This window comes from Rattus norvegicus, chromosome 4, assembly GCF_021556685.1.
Source record: "Rattus norvegicus strain SHRSP/BbbUtx chromosome 4, alternate assembly SHRSP_T2T, whole genome shotgun sequence".
Classification (NCBI taxonomy): Eukaryota; Metazoa; Chordata; class Mammalia; order Rodentia; family Muridae; genus Rattus; species Rattus norvegicus.
In genome coordinates, this window is record NC_141537.1 from 179,245,617 (window position 1) to 179,264,910 (window position 19,294).

General features: G+C 43.7%; 1 protein-coding gene across 47 annotated transcripts in view; it reads right to left on the bottom strand.

Annotated features, from left to right (window-relative positions):
• Window positions 1-19,294, bottom strand: part of Sox5 (SRY-box transcription factor 5) — a 955,418-nt gene that overhangs the window by 364,222 nt on the left and 571,902 nt on the right. For 10 of the 47 annotated variants that reach the window (XR_015685245.1, XR_015685238.1, XR_015685244.1 and 7 more), the window contains exon 1: window positions 13,668-13,810. The exons of 33 other annotated variants lie outside the window; for them this stretch is intronic. Coding sequence is in view for 8 of the 14 variants with exons in the window: in XM_087655724.1 (XP_087511850.1) it covers window positions 13,668-13,705 (38 nt within the window). In the remaining 6 variants the exon portion in view is untranslated. 47 annotated transcript variants of the gene reach the window in all.

The following is a 19,294-nucleotide window of genomic DNA, read 5'->3' on the forward strand; positions in this document are numbered from 1 at the left end:
AAATGGGGAGGTTCTGGAGGGTTGATAAGCCACACCCAGGTGTAAATACCTAAGGGAATGTTAGGAACTCGCTCTGTGTGCTCCCCCCACCCCCTCCTGCCTGTGTGAGGTTAGGAGAAGATGATAGAGGAGCGCGTCGTGAACACAGAATAAAGAAGGCATTCAAAGCGCCTCGGAGTCTGGCACGTAACGCGTACATGCCGAGCGCTTGTGCTATCTTTATATCTATATTTATAAGTGTGTCTCCATATGCACGGAGCGGGAGCTCGGATGGCATCTCGTGGGTCAATTCAGAAAGTAATGCGCGGCATCAGCTGGGAGACAAAAGCTGAAGGTTTGCCTTTCAACCACACACTCCCTTAACCCACAAGAGGACAGGGAGAGCTGTGCACGGTGGCATCGTAGGGGACAGTCACTCCCTTCACTGTTCTCTAAAAGAGCCAATCCAGTCCTCAAGCATCCCCCCTGCCTTCACGACTCCATCCAGGTCTACAGCTGACAGCACATTCAGGTAAAAGGCGTATTACACATAAGTGTCAAACGTCGCCTTCTTGTAGAACTAAGGAGGAAGAGAAATAGCAAATCCTGAAATCTGTCTGGCTCCTCGCTACCCCGCCTAACTGGGAACCTCTAGACTCCAGGCGCAGATCGAAGTGTCCTCACCTTCTTTCACCCCCAGAAGAGATACAGCACTATCCAACAGAAATATAAAACAAGCCAAGAATATGAGCCCTGGATGGAATCTTAGACTTCCTGGTAGTCGCAACCAACGTCGCAAAAAATATATATGAAAATAATTTTTAATGGTATCTCTTAAGCCTGCAGTTCCAAATGGCCTGGCAATACAGAATGAGGAATAGAAGGGAAAGAATTAAAACCCTTCAGATTCTTCTGGATTTCTTGGATCCAGTGTGTGCTTCGTACCTAATGCTCACCTCGCTTACATTAGCTGCGTTTCAAGCACTCAGCAGGGGCACTGGGTACTGGATGCCATGTTGAAAGCATTGATTGGTTGGGGTTCTGGGAATATTTCTTAATATAGCACTACATAACTTTTTCATAGAGGGCCAGAACATTTTTTCAGTGGCTACCATTCAATCCATATGGGTAAACCAGATGATTCAATAAGAGAACCCAATCCTAGGAGCTTTATTTTCCTAATATTTAGAAATGAAAACATCAGCTAAAGGATGTTTCGAAACTGGTAAGAGGATCCTTTACAAGAACCATTTTTGTCTGCAAGGTGCTCGGGGATGTCCTATCATCTCTGTAAAGTCTACACCTGTAAACCATCTAATTGCTGTTAACGGACAGTCGCCTCTGCGCTGTGGGGACCCCCTTCTTGCTTTGCGGTAAAGGAAATATATCACGTGATCTCATTTTGCCCACCCTCGTGATTCCCTCTCTGCTGTGGTGACCCAGCATCCCTCTGATAAGTTCAGAAGCAATGGGAAAACCCGGAAGTATGTCTGGGCCCTTGACCTACAGGCTGATTTGATGCTGAGCCCAGAACTCGGGTGACAGATTTGGGGATCTCACCTATTCCTAAAGCAAACAGTCTTGTATCTCATAGCCATCTGGGGCTCCCCTCCCTGGGGTCCCATGCGGAGGGCTGTCTGGTGTCTTTAATACCCTGATTGTATCACTGGGGCATGGTTTATTAGCAAAAGCCACTTTTGCTAGGAGAGGAAAACGTAGGAGAGATTGCGGAGAGAACAAAATTTTGGCTGAGGTCCTTGTTTTTGTTATTTAGCTGGAGAGAATCATTGGTTCTACACGCTTTCCCAAATCCTATGGTTTTTCTCAGGTTCCAATGAACGAGATACCATTCATAACGTGGACAGTGGTCTCTTTCATATACTGCCTATAGTCGCACACTTCAGCGCCAAGCAGATGGTTGAAATCTGTTTTGTGTAAAATGTGTGCTTTTTTTCCAACTGTGCTCCTTGTATCCTTGCTCCTCCAAGGCTCGAGCCATCAAAACACTGGCACCGCGTTGATCATTAGCGGTGTTTTAGACAACTGGTAAGTAAGGTATTCCGTGTTCTCCACAAAATGTTCAGCTAACATTTCCCAGATGTATAATTAAGGCAAAAGATGATCTCCTCAAATTGGTATCAGCACTTTGGATGGCTCCTGGCTTTCAACAGATTATATCAGTGGAAAACAATTTTATATCAAAAAATATGGGCCCTGTTTCTTGGGTGATTTCTGTCACTTATCCTAAGCTGCCCACAGAAAAAGAAATCTGTGCTTCCCCTTCGTTCATCCCACATTCAAAATGAGGAGGAGATTCTCCCTCCTGCTTTTACTGTGAGCATGGGACTTAAATAACCGTTTCTGTAAGTCACCTAATATTTTCTCAAGGTTAAACTACTCTCAAGAACACTAATTTAAGAAGCACTGGTGTGGTGTGGTGTGGTGTGGTGTGTGTGTGTGTGTGTGTGTGTGTGTGTGTGTTTCCTTCATTCACGGAAAAATCACTGCTTTTTGTTATTGTTCGATATTTTTTTTCTTTAAAGTCATCCATTCTTGTAGTTGTGTGCAAACACAATTTAATTTAATTACCTAGCTTAAAGATTTGTTAGATGTGACATTTTGAAAATAGACTTGGTATGCCAAAAGTTACCAAAACAACAGTTACTGTATCAGATTTTCTACACACAAAAAAATAAAGGAATTAAGGCAAGGTGTGTTTGCGATGTTTACTTAGAGTGGCAAACAGATATAACTGAAGTTGTAGTGCTGGGATTGACACATAAGTTAGTGGGAATCAGTCCTTAGAGGTGTTTCAAGAATGGTAATTATTTGGACAGTAAAAGTGAGGTATTGGTCAACCAGTTCCTTACAGGAATCATTTATGTGAAAGTAGTTTTAAGACACCTTGAAAGGTGTCTTTATCATAAAAAAATGAATAATTTTATTAACATCCAGATTACTTCTCATTTTCCAGATAGTAAGCTCACATTTATGAAAATATGAATTCAATGGACTGCATTTAGAAACACCTGAAGGTTTTGCTAAAGCTTTGTATGTGTAAGCAAGATCCTTTAGAGGGTAGGGCAGATATTTTTACAGTGATTTTTTTAAGCCCATTTCATAGATGCTGAAACCCAAGGGACTGGAGGATCCGTGCATCACAACGTTTTAATTCCTGATTTAGAAGTGGGAACATATGCCAAACCTCATATATAACTAAATGCTAGGCCATCAGACGCATCAGCAGCGAGTAGACCAGCGGCCCCCCATACAGGTTGTCCCCCAGTTTAAGAGGAGGGTATTCATTCGCACATTTTTCTTTGGTCACAATGCTAAAAGCAGTTTGGGTTTCCTAGGTGAAATTTTACATCTTCACAATGGGAATGGGAGAAATAAAGCTCACATTTCCCTAAATTCACAGCAGTGTAAAAAGTATCGTGACCATCAAGCCAAGAAACAATTTGTCGATGGACGGTTCCTACGTTATCTGAAATATATGACTCTATGTTTAAAACAATTCGTCCAACTCGTTCATGACCAACAACATATTTTGAAGGTAGAAATAATACAAAAGGTCCCTAGCTAGATAGCAAAGATAATGCCTCTAAGGGTAGAACTACACATCCCCCCCCCTTCAAATGGTGTTTTTAATCAACCAGCGTGCGAGCTGCCAAATGTGAATTATTAACAATATGGAATACTCATCCTCTCAGACAGACCAACTCTGTAATACTCTGTCTTCGGTTGCTAGAATCCTCCTTGTCAGAGAGGTTTGACCGTTTCTCTTCTCGAAATCCCTGAGCACTAAGTGATGCCCACACTGTTGGCTAGCCTGCGCTCTTGGCTAGCCTGCGCTCTCGGCTAGCCTGCGCTCTCGGCTAGCCTGCGCTCTCGGCTAGCCTGTGCTCTTGGCTAGCCTGCGCTCTCGGCTAGCCTGTGCTCTCGGCTAGCCTGTGCTCTTGGCTAGCCTGTGCTCTTGGCTAGCCTGCGCTCTCGGCTAGCCTGTGCTCTTGGCTAGCCTGCGCTCTTGGCTAGCCTGCGCTCTTGGCTAGTCTGGCATCAGTGCTGACAGTTCTTTCATCCAGTCGAGAAACACTTCAAGTTCCCCTCTGGTCACTTGTTCTTAATCTTCCTTAATCTTGCTCCCTTACAGCTCAGTGTTTCATTTATCCATACGGAGACCTACACTGCCCATATCTCTGTGTGAATGTCTAATCTTATTATGGTTGCTCTTATGAATACACTGTCAGCATCCAGGCCACTACCTCCTGCCTGTGTCTTCCCAGCATGCCTTGGCATGCTCCTTCTTTTGCTCGTCACACATGTACAACTTACCTTAATGGTGTTTATTATTGGCAGGAATGGGTGACCTAAAGCACTCGAGAGTTTGATGCATATAAAATATGGGTGTGATGGGTTTTTTTTGACCTATGTGACATAACTTTTAAAAGTATCTGTCACTCCACTCTGAATAAGAACCATTCACGGCACTTAGATGAGATGCACCACGGTGACTTGCATCTGTACAATGGTGCCTAATTCGAAAGTCAACCGTTGTGACTCCACACATGTAAAGACTAGCTATGGCACATACTCCATCTCCACACAAGAGAATAAAATTTTGACCACTGGTATCAGGAGCTGGGAACCTTTCAAATATATTTCTAAGTGAAAAAAAATTTGAAGTGGAGAGATTTTTTTTTTTTTTTGGAAACCTTAGCCTATTGCTCTAGCCCACATGAAAGGATCCAGGAGGCCTTAGTTTGAAAGAAATGGAAAATTCACGATGCCATGTCGAACGACTAACTGTCTCCAACCCTATACTCCAAACATCAGCAAGGAGGGAGACAAATTAAATCCTTTGCCAAACTAGAAAATAAAAGGCTTCTGTTTTTATGGATGGGGCGGGGGCGGAAGGATACCTTAAAATTGACAAAATACTGTTATACATACGCAGAGCTTCTAACTAACTTTCTTATTATCTGAACGGGGAATCTCAACTGTCCCCAAATGTTACAGAAGCAAGCCTCAGTCCTCCTCACCTCTTCAGCTTTAAATGCCCACTCCCTACGCCCCACAGCACCAACTCTGGGTTTATAGAGCTAGAGTAACTGTCTAAGTCTCGGTGTACCTGCATGAGATCCTCCTGTGGGAGAGACAAGGATCAATCTTGTTTGTATTCTAGGAAGGATTTCTCCCACTCAGGGTCATCTTCCCCAAATTGCTGTATCAGAATTGAGTGGGACTTGTTTAAGCTGTCAACTGCTTGGTAAGTTTAATGGCTTCTCTTAATTCCAATCTGGGTATATGGGAATAATTACAGTACTTCCCCCAAATAACCCTTTCACTCCTAGTCACTTCCAAATATTTCATAATCTACTCATAAAGGTATAAACACTGTGTTTCATCATAAGATTCTCTAAACCGCCCTCTGTGTCCTTTGGATCTGCTTCTGTTTCCATAGAAAAATGTTTTTAAAACGTTAAATGTCCTTAAACTGTTGATCGGCCAAATCAGATCCATTTTATTTCTCCAGTAATTCTAAGGTTCTTAAAACAATACCTTACCAAGACACTTATCCCATAATCCTCCAGGATCTAGAAACAATTCACAAATTTAGCTCTGATTAGGTAATAAGGGAAATGGAGAAATGGGAAAAAACTCATTTCATCTCTGCTCATCCGTCCCCAGGTGTTGTAGGGACAGGGACTTTGCCTATTCAAGGTTCCCTTATGTTGAGATGCTACAGGGATGGCAGTCGGCTGCTGTAGGCTCCGTTATGATTAACACAGGATAGAAGGTGAATCCCTGGATTAACAGAGCTGGAAGAGCTTGACCACAGGCCCATTTCTCCCTCTACTAGACAACGGGGCAGCCAGAGCAGTTGAAGGAGACTGAAAGGCAGGCTGAGTTGCTAACCTCAACTTTAGGTGACATCTTCTTGCAATCCCATTTCAAACATGTTATGAAACACTGTAGCAAATATTCTAAAAGGGAAAATAAAACAAGACATGGGTACAGGGGAAGCAGTGAGGAAACAAAAATAAGAGACAGTCATGGACTTTGTAGACTCTTGCCCAAGAGACTCTGGCACAGAGTAAATACACAAAAGGAAGAATTGTAGCCAACCAAGAATTGTTTCAGCTCCACAATTAGAGCCAGCTCGATCTGGAACTTTGTGAAGAGATCCATATTACTGGGAGGTGAAAACTCAGTGCCACAGGGTAGCACCTTCTCACTCTCTGCTTTCATATAAAGCACGCCATTTCCTGTGTCTGTGCTTTGTACCCACTGGGAGCCCTTTCATCACATATATAGATAATGATGATGATAATAATTATTATTATTAGAATGAGATTTCAACAGACTCTATGCAAAAGTCACAGAGGAGCTCTCAGAGAGCCTACTATCCCTTTGGTCACTCCTTCCTTAGTCCCCACTGGCTACCAATTTTGAAATAAATTTCCACCAAACATATGTACCAATAAAACACAATTTGCTCGTTTGTCTCCTTTCCCTCTGGTTTCAGAAATAAGAATTAAAAAAAAATTAAAAGTAAAAAAAAAAAACATTAAAAGTAAAAAAAAAATTTTTTAAAGATAGACAAAGCAAGTTAACCCTTTCATGTCTTTTCTTAACTGTGTTCCTGAAATCCAGGATGAGAAGGCACAGCCCCAAACTCAAACTCAGCCTTGTGACCTCAGACTCTCCCAAATGCTCACAGCTCTAGCTGACCTGTCTCTCCCACCCTGACGACGTCACACCTTCCGGTGCAAGAGGCTTTTAGAGAATACTCTCTGTCCTCAAGTTCACGTCTTCCTGTGTTTCTATTCCGAGTGAGTGTCTCTGACTCGGAGGTCTCCATGGAGGGAGACCGAGGTGAGCAGGCACGGTGAGGCAGGTGGCATCCAGGTACCTCTGCAGTGAGAGAGCCGGGTGGCTCTACACATGACTGCGTAAGACAGCGTGTCTGCCGTGTTTGAACATTTCCTTTCCTAAAACACACATTCTTTCAGAGATGTGAGGGGCAGAAATAGAAACACGACCACACGTGAAACTTTCCCCGCGTGGCTGCCAGCAGCTTTTCTCACTAGCGCTCCCCTTACCTACCGTACGCAGTGAGACTGGCAGGTAGCCCCAGTTCGTTAGTAGCCAAATTATTTTTGTCCGTAAAGTACGAGAAATCTCCACAGCACATGAATGAGGCACACTTTACTAGTTTACACACATTTTTATAACTCCAAGAAACTAAAACTCATTCACAAATGCTCCTAGTTCTGTTTCCCCAAGGAGAAGGGCCACCAGACTACCAGAGAATCACATTTGGAACCCCAGGTCTTCCTTCTCCAAGAGAACTCGAGAGGAGGAGGAAAAAAAATCTCTCAACTCTGATAAAGAACTTTTCATCCTTAACGCAGGAAAAATAAACAGCTTTTCGTTCACCCACACTCCACATTTCATTTAAGTCAAAACATTTCCATGCAAGGCATTACGAAAAACGTCATTTAGTAATAAGCCTGAACGACTGCAGATTTAAATTCATAGTGACAGCATAGTAGGGTTAGACAATGCCGCTCGCAGTGACTAGCAGCCCCATAGTACTCGATCCCTGGAGTCCCTGCCATGCCCCCTTCCCCAAGTTACAGAGCAAAGCAGCGAGGAGAGGCAGCCTGGAGAACACATGCATGCACCCACTGCGGAGCCAGAGCCAGAGAAAAAAAGTAACAGCGACTCAGAATAACGAGGCAATGACAAATGTATCAATAATACAGCCGAGCTGAATTATCCAAATGATACTTAGATCAAAGAAAGAGCAAGCAAGGTTTGGAGACTCAGGACACAAGGAGTCGAGCCCCAGCCGGAACTCATTGCAGACTCCACGACTGACCTGATCTGTCTATAAACACCCAGAGGCTTTTGTTTTTCCTTTTGCTTCTGTCATGTTTTCTGAATATACAGGTCCTTAAACCACCTTGTAATAGATTAATTACTTTCAAGCCGGTTGACAAAAGGCCACAATGACCGGAAAAATGATACAAAAGAAAACAGAAAAGATGAATTTTAACAAGTTCATCAACAAACCTGGGTAGCGCTCCTGAGCTGCAGATTAAGGTCCAATGGTTCCAAATTGGCAGAATTCAAATTGGGTTCATATTTGGGTTTTTTTGTTTGTTTGTTTGTTTGTTTTGTTTGTTTTTTTAAAACCACCTGTCCTAAAACGACATTGTTTATGCTAATTATCTTTGTTGACGCTGCAATTCTGTTTGTTTACCACAATTCTCTTAAAATGCCATAGCCCTCTGAAAGAGTTCTCACCAGAATCCTTCTAAATCTTGCCTCGGTCTGGTCTTCCCGGCAGCCCAATGTGCAGAATACAATGCCACAAGGCAGGCGCAAGAGCTGGGAGCAAGTTGGAGGCTGCGAGTCCTCAGGCAGGCAAAGGCTGGCAGTGCTGCTGGGGTTTCACTGTCAGCCTCCAAGAGAAAAGGACACTGATGTGGAGAAACGCACACCCCCCTATTGGACAAGCAGCACCATACGCCAGCCACAGGATCTCCAGAGGAGATGGGGAACTCTCAGCTAGTAAGTCAAGAGAAGGGGGAGATGGCATTAGAGAAAAGGCAAGGCAGCTTCCAGACTGCAGGGCCGAACTCGGAGTCAGACAAGGGGGAAAGGACCCTCGATTCACACGAAGGAACAGAAGGCGTTCTCCAGAAGCAAACCTAAACAGGCACTGAGCACTGGTCCTTAGTAGTTTTCTCTCTTTTCTCCCTTCTTGCTCCAGCAATACCTCTTGGTCTATTGCATCTACATGGCCTTTGAATCTTATATGCTACGTTGGCTGAGGATGCCACCACGAGGGGTTAAGCCATCGAGAACAGAATTAAGGGAGGCTTTGAAAGGTCTCCATAAATTTCCTAACCACCAACACGTTTCAACAAAGAGGCGCACAACTTACACGTTGGTACTTCACCGAGCATCTCTTAAGATCACTGCCATCCCCCCCACCCCCACCCCCACCCCCACCCCAGGACACACTGAGTTAGCACAGGAAAACTGAGAGCTTGGCCTAGGTCCCTTTATGGCCCATGGTCTTGGTAACCTCGCCAAGATACAGGCATAAACAGACTCACGAACTCAGCAGCACCTACCCGTTACACCTTTTAAAGAGATCTCTCATGGGGTGGTGTCCAGAACCCAGCACGCACCTGTGTGATACGACAGACACCTGAGGTGGCTGAAGGGGGGAAGTGGGAAGGGAAGACAATGAAAACGTGGCATCACTTGGGGGATGTTGCTCTGTGAGCGTGTCCTGAACAAAATGCATGTGACACAGCCCCCCAAACTCTAAGAAGGGTGAGATGCTCAAAACCAGACGGGTCTTTGCATCTGCCTCTCTAACCTACGGCGCTCATGCAAATCTCGGTGACAAGCTTTCCAAGAACACACGGCGCACTTTCCCATGGCTTCTGGCATTTGAGGCACAGAAAAACACGGGTCAACCCGTAATCAACAGCTACACACTTTCCCATCTTTCCCACCTGCTGTACCCTGCCCTGGCCGCCGTGCCACCTGGCATTTAACCCTGCATTGTTCCTGATAATCAGGCAGACTCCTGCCAAGTCTTCAGACAGAGTGGGGCGTGGGACAGAAGTGTGTCTTAAGCACTACTTCATGAGAGCTGCATTCCAGAGCAAGGTGCCGGCTCAGTGGAAGACTATGGAGATGACGACTGCAGTGGGTAATGACTGATGGGCGCTGTTTCCTCCAGGAAGCAGTAGTGAGTAAGAGCTAAGTAAAATGACTGAAGTAGGAATTGGAATACACTGAAAACAGATAACTAGACTTAAGGGCTCACGGTTGCCATGAAGTGACGGAAGAGAGAGAGGGAACTTTTTTTTAAAATTCTCATCTAGACGTTACCTGGTACTGAGAATGCACTTCTTACTTAGGAGCATAATGGATTCTTTTTTTTTTTTAAGTCTCCAACTACACTGAATAAATGCCAAGGTGTAAAAAGGAAATGTTATTGGGAGGATCAGCTCGCTATAAAATATCAATGTTGCAAGGGATGTGCTTGCTGGTGGACCCTCCTGGCAGTTCTGCAAAGTGGTTTCCACAAACCCAAAAGGGTGTTCCCTGCTTCCAAATAACAGTTGACAGTTTTTCTAACGAGATAAAGGTGATTTCCCTCAGAGGGCTGACCATAAAGACATCTGACAGGAATGGAAGGTGGCCAGCTGAGGTGACTTTTTTTTTTTTAATTTTGCATCATTCTAGATCCTCCAGCGTTCCCTTCAACATTTCGGAAGAGGCTGCTGTCTGGAAAGCAACTGCATGAGGCTCTGAGCTTAACAGGCTTCCTTCCTCAGCCCTAACTTTCCTTTTCCTTCCTGGATGTGACCAGACTTTCTAAAATATAAACATATAAATATATATATATATATTATAAAATCTTTCACTTTCCTTAAATGAAATTCTACAATTCAGTAACTGGAGACTGTTACAAGTAGCTTAGTCATGAAAATAATCGCATTAGAAATAAGAGGAACACAAAGTAAAGAGGCTGACAGCTGTGTCAGTGATAGGGCGTCAGATGTGGTTATTTCTCCTCCAGTAGCAGGAGGGTTACACCACAATATAAAGCAAATATTTTACATATTTAAATATTAGGACAGAGATGACATTTTCCAGTTGGGGGGGGAAAACACCCTGAAGTCACAATATTTCCTTCTTTAACTCTCAGTCAATTCCCAATACTTAGACCATGCTGCCACTTGAGGTCCCTGTGAATTTTGAGACATGGGGGTTTGTTTTACTAATCATCCTCTGGGACAGGCACTGCCTGTTCATCCCTCACCTGAGAAGCATCCTTCAGCGGCCATTCAGGCCTCTAGGAACCACAGGGCAGTAGACATGGGAAGTTCAAGCTTCCTAGTTCTGAAATCCACTCCCATTTACCTCCTGACCATCCCCACAGACAATGAAACTGTTACCTACTTCTTAGCTATTTAACAACTGTTTACTGTCAGCCTGGACTGTTGTGTCTAACCCTTTCTATATCAGGGAACACTGACCCTCATCTGCCTGAATCTAAAGCCTCAGGCTATACAGGAAGTTTTGAATATTTCTTGAAGTTTCAAATAGTCGTCACATTGTAAAAATAATGATAAATATATAAGAGAAGACGTATAACACTCTATCAGTGACATTAGCCGTATGAATCACTTAAGACTTTAATGGTGTCTGAGCTCTGAGCAACTTCTGCCCACTACACCTAATTTCCCATTCATAAAGACATTAGGAATTCTTTTCAAGGTCTAAATGAGTTTGAATGAAAACCTCTTTGATATCAGGTGAGCAAATAGAATATAATTAAAGTCAATGGAAATGACCTAGTTATTCCACAAAAGTTGCAAATGACTGAGAAGGGGAAAAAAGCAAGCCTCATCCCGGTCATTTATATATGTTAGCACCGTTATCTAGTCTCCCTTTACAGAGTGTCAGCAGTCCATGCTGCATTTCTCTGTATGATCTATCTGTGTAAGTGACAATAGACAAGTGGGGAGAGGCAGTGGTGACAAACTGTCATGATTTGCTGGGATTTGGGTAAGTACTGTCAATTTCAACCTCACGGTAAATTATTAAAAATGTTATACTGTGTGACATTCTTCAAAATTATTTTAACTACTACTTTTACGCAGAGGATGCACATCTGAACAAACTAGTTGATTGTCCCTGGCTTATTCAATTATCCAGCTGAAAATGTATGCCCCTGGATAACTCAGAAAGAGCATAAAAAGCTCACCAGAAGGAGAAACAAAACAATGTTAGGAGATCTGAGCACTAGAGAATTAAAGGGAAAAGTTTGGCTTAAAAAGAGATGACTGAAAAAATACAAATAAAGTTCCCAGCAGGCAGCTTGCTTATATGGAGAAATAGGCTGTGCCTGTTAATATGTAACTGCCTCTTTATAAGAACATTCAGCTAACAGGTTACAAATCAGAGTGTTATTTGCAAATAATAATAACAATAATAAAATAATAATAATATAATTGCAATTAAGAAAAAATACCATTGATACGTTCCTCTGCACATGTTGGGAAACTGGTTCTGATCAATTAACAGATCGCTACATTAGACAATAATATGTTTCACTGTGAACAACTTCCATATCCACAGAGGAACGATACTATGTTTGTAGAGGAAAACTAACTAGTTAGAAGAGTTACTATGCAGTGCTTCGGAAAAATCAATTCGAAACTGTCCCAATAGAGCCACCTTCTTCGTTAAGGGGCGAGGGAGACGGAGAAAGGCAGTGTTACAACACACACACATTACACATTTTACTTTCTTTCCTGGTCACACAGTGGCTTCTCTAAAATGTGACCACATCCCTAGGCTTCTTTTCCTCTCCACACTTTCTCTCTTCCGTGGCTTCAGTTCTAAAATGTTTTAATCTTTGTCCTTTCTTTTTTCGTCTTTTCATATCAAATTCAGGCATTTGAGTGATGAACAGCTTGACTTAGCATATTTTTAACCAGCTGGTCTAGCACCTAGCTTGCCTTGCATAGTCAGATACAACAAATGTTTACACAGAAGGTATAGCTTGCATGAAAATGGAAAACGCCTGGGTATCTTGCATCCCGGCTTTTTTTAGCTTTTTTTTTTTTTTTAAATTCACCATACAGAATACGAAGTTTGAGTTCTTTTTAATGGCAAACAAAAATCTATTTATAGTTCAAAAAATGAACTTGCACGAGGATAAGAACTCAAAGTTAAAAATTGTAATGTATAATTACAGGGACACGGGGAGGGCTAAAATTCTTTAAAAGCCCCCCCTCCCCACGTTACTTGCAGCAACATCAAATGGAAGGGAACTGCACGGACCTCTAAATAGGAACAACTAATTAAAGATACACTTAACTCCCTCCATCAGAGCACAGCGGAAAGTGTAGTTTATCAAAATTCAGTTAAGACAGCAAAAACAAAAGTAGCCTCTAAACTTAAAAAGGGAGGGGGGTGCCTTGTTTGCTCCCTTCTTCCCCTCTTCAGACACATCGAGAATCATCTGCTGATATTTAACTGTGATGTTAAATTTTCTTTGGGGAAAAAAAACCACAACAGCAGGGCTCTCTCCCATATCAACAAAAGGTCCTGCCTTTCGGAGCAGTTTCCAAAGTTTAACAGAAGGATCAAACAGGAATTTAACAGCCTCTGCTTTAACCACCACAGCCTAAGCCTTGTGTCACTTCGGAAATTACAGGAGACAGAGATCCCTGAATATGCTAGCAGTCTACAAAAGGTGTGCGGGGGATCAATGAAAGCAGAAATTGGGAGCCTAACCGAGGAAGGGAGCAGCAGCAAAGGGGGTGGGGGGGAGGAGAGAGAGAGAGAGAGAGAGAGAGAGAGAGAGAGATGCTTAATGTTCATTTAATTTCCTGCCTGTGATCCGACGCAACCTAAAAACATTAGCAGTAAGCTCGGAGGAGACTTTGCAAATCAGTTCAATTTGGTCCGGGCAACCACAACAGAAATCAGCTCCCAAGGCTGCAGAGACCGGAGCTCAGAGCTGCTTTAACACACAGTCTGGGGGAGGCATCTTCCAGGGGATTCACGGACTACTGCGAAATGAAGAGTTTGCACTTCAGTATATTAGGGGGGGAAAAAAACCAAACAGTACTCACCTTTCAAACTCCTGAGGTAAATCAGGGTCAGTAAGCATGCTGGAAAAGCACAATTTCCCTTTGTCACAGCGGCCACCTATGATCGGCTCCAACTGAACCTGTCAAGTCAGTCCAAACCTTCTAAACCAATGGATTCTCTTTCTGTCTCTTCTCACTCTCTCTCTCCCCCTCTCCCTTTCTCCCTCTCCCCCTTCCCCTCCTCTCTCTCTCTCTCTCTCTCTCTCTCTCTCTCTCTCTCTCTCTCTCTCTCTCTCTCTCTCCTAGGACTCCTTGACCATTCTCTTAAAGGGGTAGTACACTTCCAACAGCGGTCTGGCTACTCCCCCTCTGCACAGCGGCACACTCCGACTACTAGGCACTAGACAACCTCCGGGCGTCCGTCCCTTCCTCCTAATTCTGTCTCCTGGACATCACTGAATGGTAGAAGTCAACTAGTCTCCCATGCTCTCTCCCTCCTCTAAATAATAAAAGTCACACACACACACACACACACACACACACACACACACACACACACACACACATGCACGCACACCACTGCCACCAGTATCATTGTGCAAAACACATTCGGGGCTGATTAAAAAATAACTTTGTAATAACGGAGCCCCGATCAAACTGTGAGTATTAACTAATTAAGCAAAATGATTACACTTCAGTCACAGCATTTTTACACAAAGAATTGTTTTTCCTCAACCACCAACCCCCACACACACACTCTCTCTCTCTAAACGCACACGGAAACACACAGGCATGGGGGTGCTCGTGCGCGCGCACGCACACACACATACACACACACACTCACTCACTCACTCACATACAACAATCAGGCATTGTTCTAAGGGAAGAAAAGCAACTTTGACAGATTGAAATATAGCAGAGGCCCCTTCAAGGAAACCTGTAAACAGGCTGTCACTCACTCTGCTGGGCTCAGTGCTAGCTCCCGCTTTCCACAAAGTGCTCTGGATGTCCTGGCAACCCAGGCAAAGTTTCTGTAGCTTCAAACTCCAGAAACCAGGCGTGGAGGAGAGCAGGTATCTGCATGCCAGGCACAGCATGCAGGCGCTCGGGGAAATCTCAAACCCCAAACCAGAAGATGGCCTGACCAGTCCACTGTCCTGCTCCCCAGGACCTGGGAGCTAGGGCTGAAAAAAGCGGGTGTGCCCCCCCCCAGCCCTGGGGCTCTTTAATTTCCTCTGTCCAGGCAAGGACAGATAAGCTGGGCAAACTCTGGTTCTCCAAATCCTAAGCTGGCTGGCAAGGCACAGCCTCTATAGCAGTTCCAATTATCTAGATAAAAATCTGGCAGGCGAGGAAGGTAATCAGGTACCTTTGACATGGAATGACAGAGGCACCTACTCGGGCACAAGGGGATGGTGGCTGTCCCAGTGCACAGCAGCATCTGGCTACGGAGTAAGCACACGCTCACCGACACGAGATAGTGCGCTTTCTACACACAGTCACTCACACACATGCTCTCCACTCCTACTGGGAGGGTTCATTGTGCACAGAAGGCTACATTACAGAGCCCGCCCCAATAAGGGAGAGAGAGGGAAAAAAAGCCTTCCATTGTTGAGAGGGCAGGTCAGTTGATTAGATTTTCTGTGGAGAATTCCACGAGGAAATTCCCTTCAAAGCCGAAGTGATTAACTGGGGGCTACTCTGGAAATGGGAGAGACAATGGCTCAATAGTCCGCACACCCAATGTCCAGGCTGGCACTGAACTCACTTAAAAAAAATAAAAATAAAAGCCAGACTCTCTGTGCTTTTCCACAGGCTCCCCCCCTACCCCACCAACCCCCTCCACTCCTCCTACCTTCCCCCTCCCGGTCCCTTTTATTTCGCAGCTGGATAACATTAAGGGCCTTTAAAACCACAAGGGTTGACCCCACAGCAGTTTGATTAGGTCCCACTTTTTTTTTATCCTGGCGACAGGCAGACAGTAAGTTTACTTTTTCAGACGTACACAATGACACACCATACACGTATTCCGAGGGGGAAAATCTCCGACTGCTTTACTCCTGCTGGAGTATTTACTCTTAATTCAGAGCTAAGAAATTTGGGGACAAAGTTGAAAATAACTTAATCATCAGATCCAGCATTCAGGAGAGATCTAGAAACATGCATACACGCGTGGGCTCAGGCACACACACACACACACACACACACACACACACACACACACACACACTCCCTCTCTGTCTCAAAGCAGAGGAGGATTTGAGCATGTCACTATGGAGTTAAGGCACTAACAAAACATGGAGCTAAGACCCACCCTGAAAGCTGTTAACAGGGATGTGTCAAAATTACTTGGTTCTCATTTCAGCAGTTGGGGAAGGGGAAGGATATTACTCATTATTTTTTTATGCCATTAGCCTCAAGTTATTTTTTATTACAACACCAACCTACTGCTACATATAAAAATGAGAGTCTTGGCATTTATCATAAATATCTATTTTTAATCCCTTAAGAGCCCCATCCTCTAATGCACTGACAGATTATATATATATATATATATATATATATACATATATATATATATGTGTGTGTGTGTGTGTGTGTGTGTGTGTGTGTGTGTGAAATAAAATTTTCTTTTCCTATTAATGATGGTCAAAGTAACTCTGGGGTTATATATATATTTTAAAATATTTCATCTTTTTTTCCCTAACCAGTGAGAACCATTTTGTCTTAGATCAAGAGGGAATGCGGATAGGAGACATGGTGGCAGCATAAAGCTAGAATGGGAGATAACGGACATAAGACGAGATGCTGTGATCTCATGGTCCCAGCTGCTGTCTCGCTACAGCATCTATCGCTGGCTGTTCTTTGATGCTCTAATCCTGACGGTCACAGCACAGGTAAGCAAGGGTTTTGATAACCAACCCTCCCATAAGAAAAGACCTTCCTTACCTTCTGTCCGGTTGGCATAGCCGTGTAATAAATGCATACTTTAGAAGCATGTAGATGTCAAACAAACACACATAACATAGGAGAACTCGCAAATCCGTTTGAATGTCAGTTTCAGATCTGAAACTAATTATTGGGTTTGGGAAGCTCTCTCAGTGAGCAAATACCTTGCTGTGAAAACAGAAGGAGCTGAGTTCAAATTCCCATGTAAAAGCCAGGAGTGGCCATGAGCTTGGGACAAACACACACACACACATTCTCTCTCTCTCTCTCTCTCTCTCTCTCTCTCTCTCTCTCTCTCTCTCTCTCATACACACACACACACACACACACACTTTTAAATTACATATACATATATATGTATGTATGTATATATGCAGAGTTGTCTTGGTAAGAGTTGAGGCAGATTAAAAAGCGGGAAGAAAATGTGTCCCCTTAAAAACATGGCCACCCCATTATGACAGAAGTAAGAGTTTTAAGACCACAAAGAGCTTTGTCTGGGTAGGTTAGCACAAATCTGTTACACAGCATGGACACAAGCCTCTGTCTACACCACTACCTCTACCAGTGTTCACACGCGGGCACAGGGAAGGTGAAATGATACAGCTTCTGGGGAGCCCGTAACTCAGGTCATTTGTGTCCTCATAAAGAGGAAGCAACCCCCCCAAAATGTATAGCTCAACAGAGGCCCACTGATAGTGGCACTGTTGTAGAGGACCCTAAAGGCTTTCAGGAAATTTCTACTCAAATTTAATCTGTAAACTCTTGTCTCCATAATAAAACTGTATTTAATATTTGAATAGTATAAACAGTCTGGATCGTCCTCCTCCTCCTCCTCTCCCCCACTCCTCCTCCTCCTCCTCTTCTTCCTCCTCCTCTCCCCCACTCCTCCTCCTCGCCCTCCTCCTCCTCCTCTCCCTCCTCCTCCTCTCCTTCCTCCTCTCCCTCCTCCTCCTCCTCTCCCCCACTCCTCCTCCTCGCCCTCCTCCTCCTCCTCTCCCTCCTCCTCCTCCTCTCCTTCCTCCTCTCCCTCCTCCTCCTCCTCTCCCCCACTCCTCCTCCTCCTCTCCCTCCTCCTCTCCCCCACTCCTCCTCCTCTCCCTCCTCCTCTCCCTCCTCCTCCTCTCCCCCACTCCTCCTCCTCTTCCTCCTCCTCCTCCTCCTCCTCCTCTTCCTCCTCCTCCTCCTCCTCCTCCTTCTTCTAAGTCTCATGTGTTACTGTGGAGCCCAGGCCGTTCTTGAACTCACAATTCCGCCTCAGATCCTGCTTGCTGAGATTTCAAGCACGATCTACCAACAGTTCACAATGAGTACTTTCAAATTTGCCTCGAATTGTTTTGTTTTATTTGAATTCTACAATACAACGTAGAAGTTCCACAATTCTAGAATGTCAAACCAAAAGGAAAAACACATCCCAAATATTTAGTCAAAATCTTCTCTTCGAGTAGATTCAGCAGTGATGTTAACGCAGTTCATACCATGTTTGAGATTAAGTATATTAAATTAAGAACATTTGTTATTTTGTATTAAATGTTAATGTGGCTGTTTTATGATTATCACATAATGCATGTTAAATAAACCTAGACTATTTTGTTAATTACTTGAACAAGTGAAGATACTCAACTAGTTGTATAGCTGGCACTGTCCTGTTAAAATTGACATCATGATGGATGGACACCTACTCATAATTAGAGAAAATTTCACAATATAAATGAGTATGTTATAATCTTAGGAGAATACTCACATCTTAGACAAATATGGAAGCAGAAAGCACCAACTCATTCTCACAAATGTCTTGATTTAAAGGATGTTTACTCAGGCAGGCAAGAGGCCTTAGCTGTTGCTGTCAAACCTGACAGACTCCAATCCTTGGGACTCACATGATGGGAAGAGAGAACCAATTCCCACTAGGTGTTGTCTGATCTCTGCTGTGACATAATGTGACATACACACATACACTCACACACACACAAACACACACACACACACACTTACATGCACACAAACACACATGTACACACACACACTTACATGGACACACACACACACACACATACACATACACACTTACACCAGACATGGTACACAAAATTAACAAATGAACGTGTAACTAAGCTTTAAGTTATTTATTACAACTGTTAAAATGGTTAACCAATCTCATCCTCGTATCATGATGACACCAAATCCTTCTCTTAATGTTCCCCTGTCTTTATGGATGACTTCTGAAGGTTTCTCTTCATCATATCAACTGATTCTCTGATGCCCACTCTTATACAAGAATTGCTATCTATTAAAAATCATTTAATCCAGAAAAAAATCTCGATTGACAACGTAAGACCAACTGAAGTTTATGTTGAATTTATACTGGATGGATTTATGAAAAATCATTTTGTTTCACTCCACTCCCATAACCCTTTCTCCTTGTGACACAGGTAAGATCCGCATGGTGTTAGACCCTGTGCGTGCACAGGGACACGTGCCAGTCCCTCTGGTGGGAAAAGTCAGAACATTGCTCTTGTCAAGAGTTCCCAGGACCCACCAGAAGGGAAGCTACTCATCTGTGGCCACACCTTTAAAGGAGGCTCATGGCGACCAGCATTCTACTTAAGAAATGTTTAGCCTGCTAAGAGATTCAAGGGACATGCTGTGCTGAAAGTTTACTTAGAAGCAGCAAAAGAGCTAACGACAGACCCATCCCAAACAGCATAGCCCTGGTTTTTCAT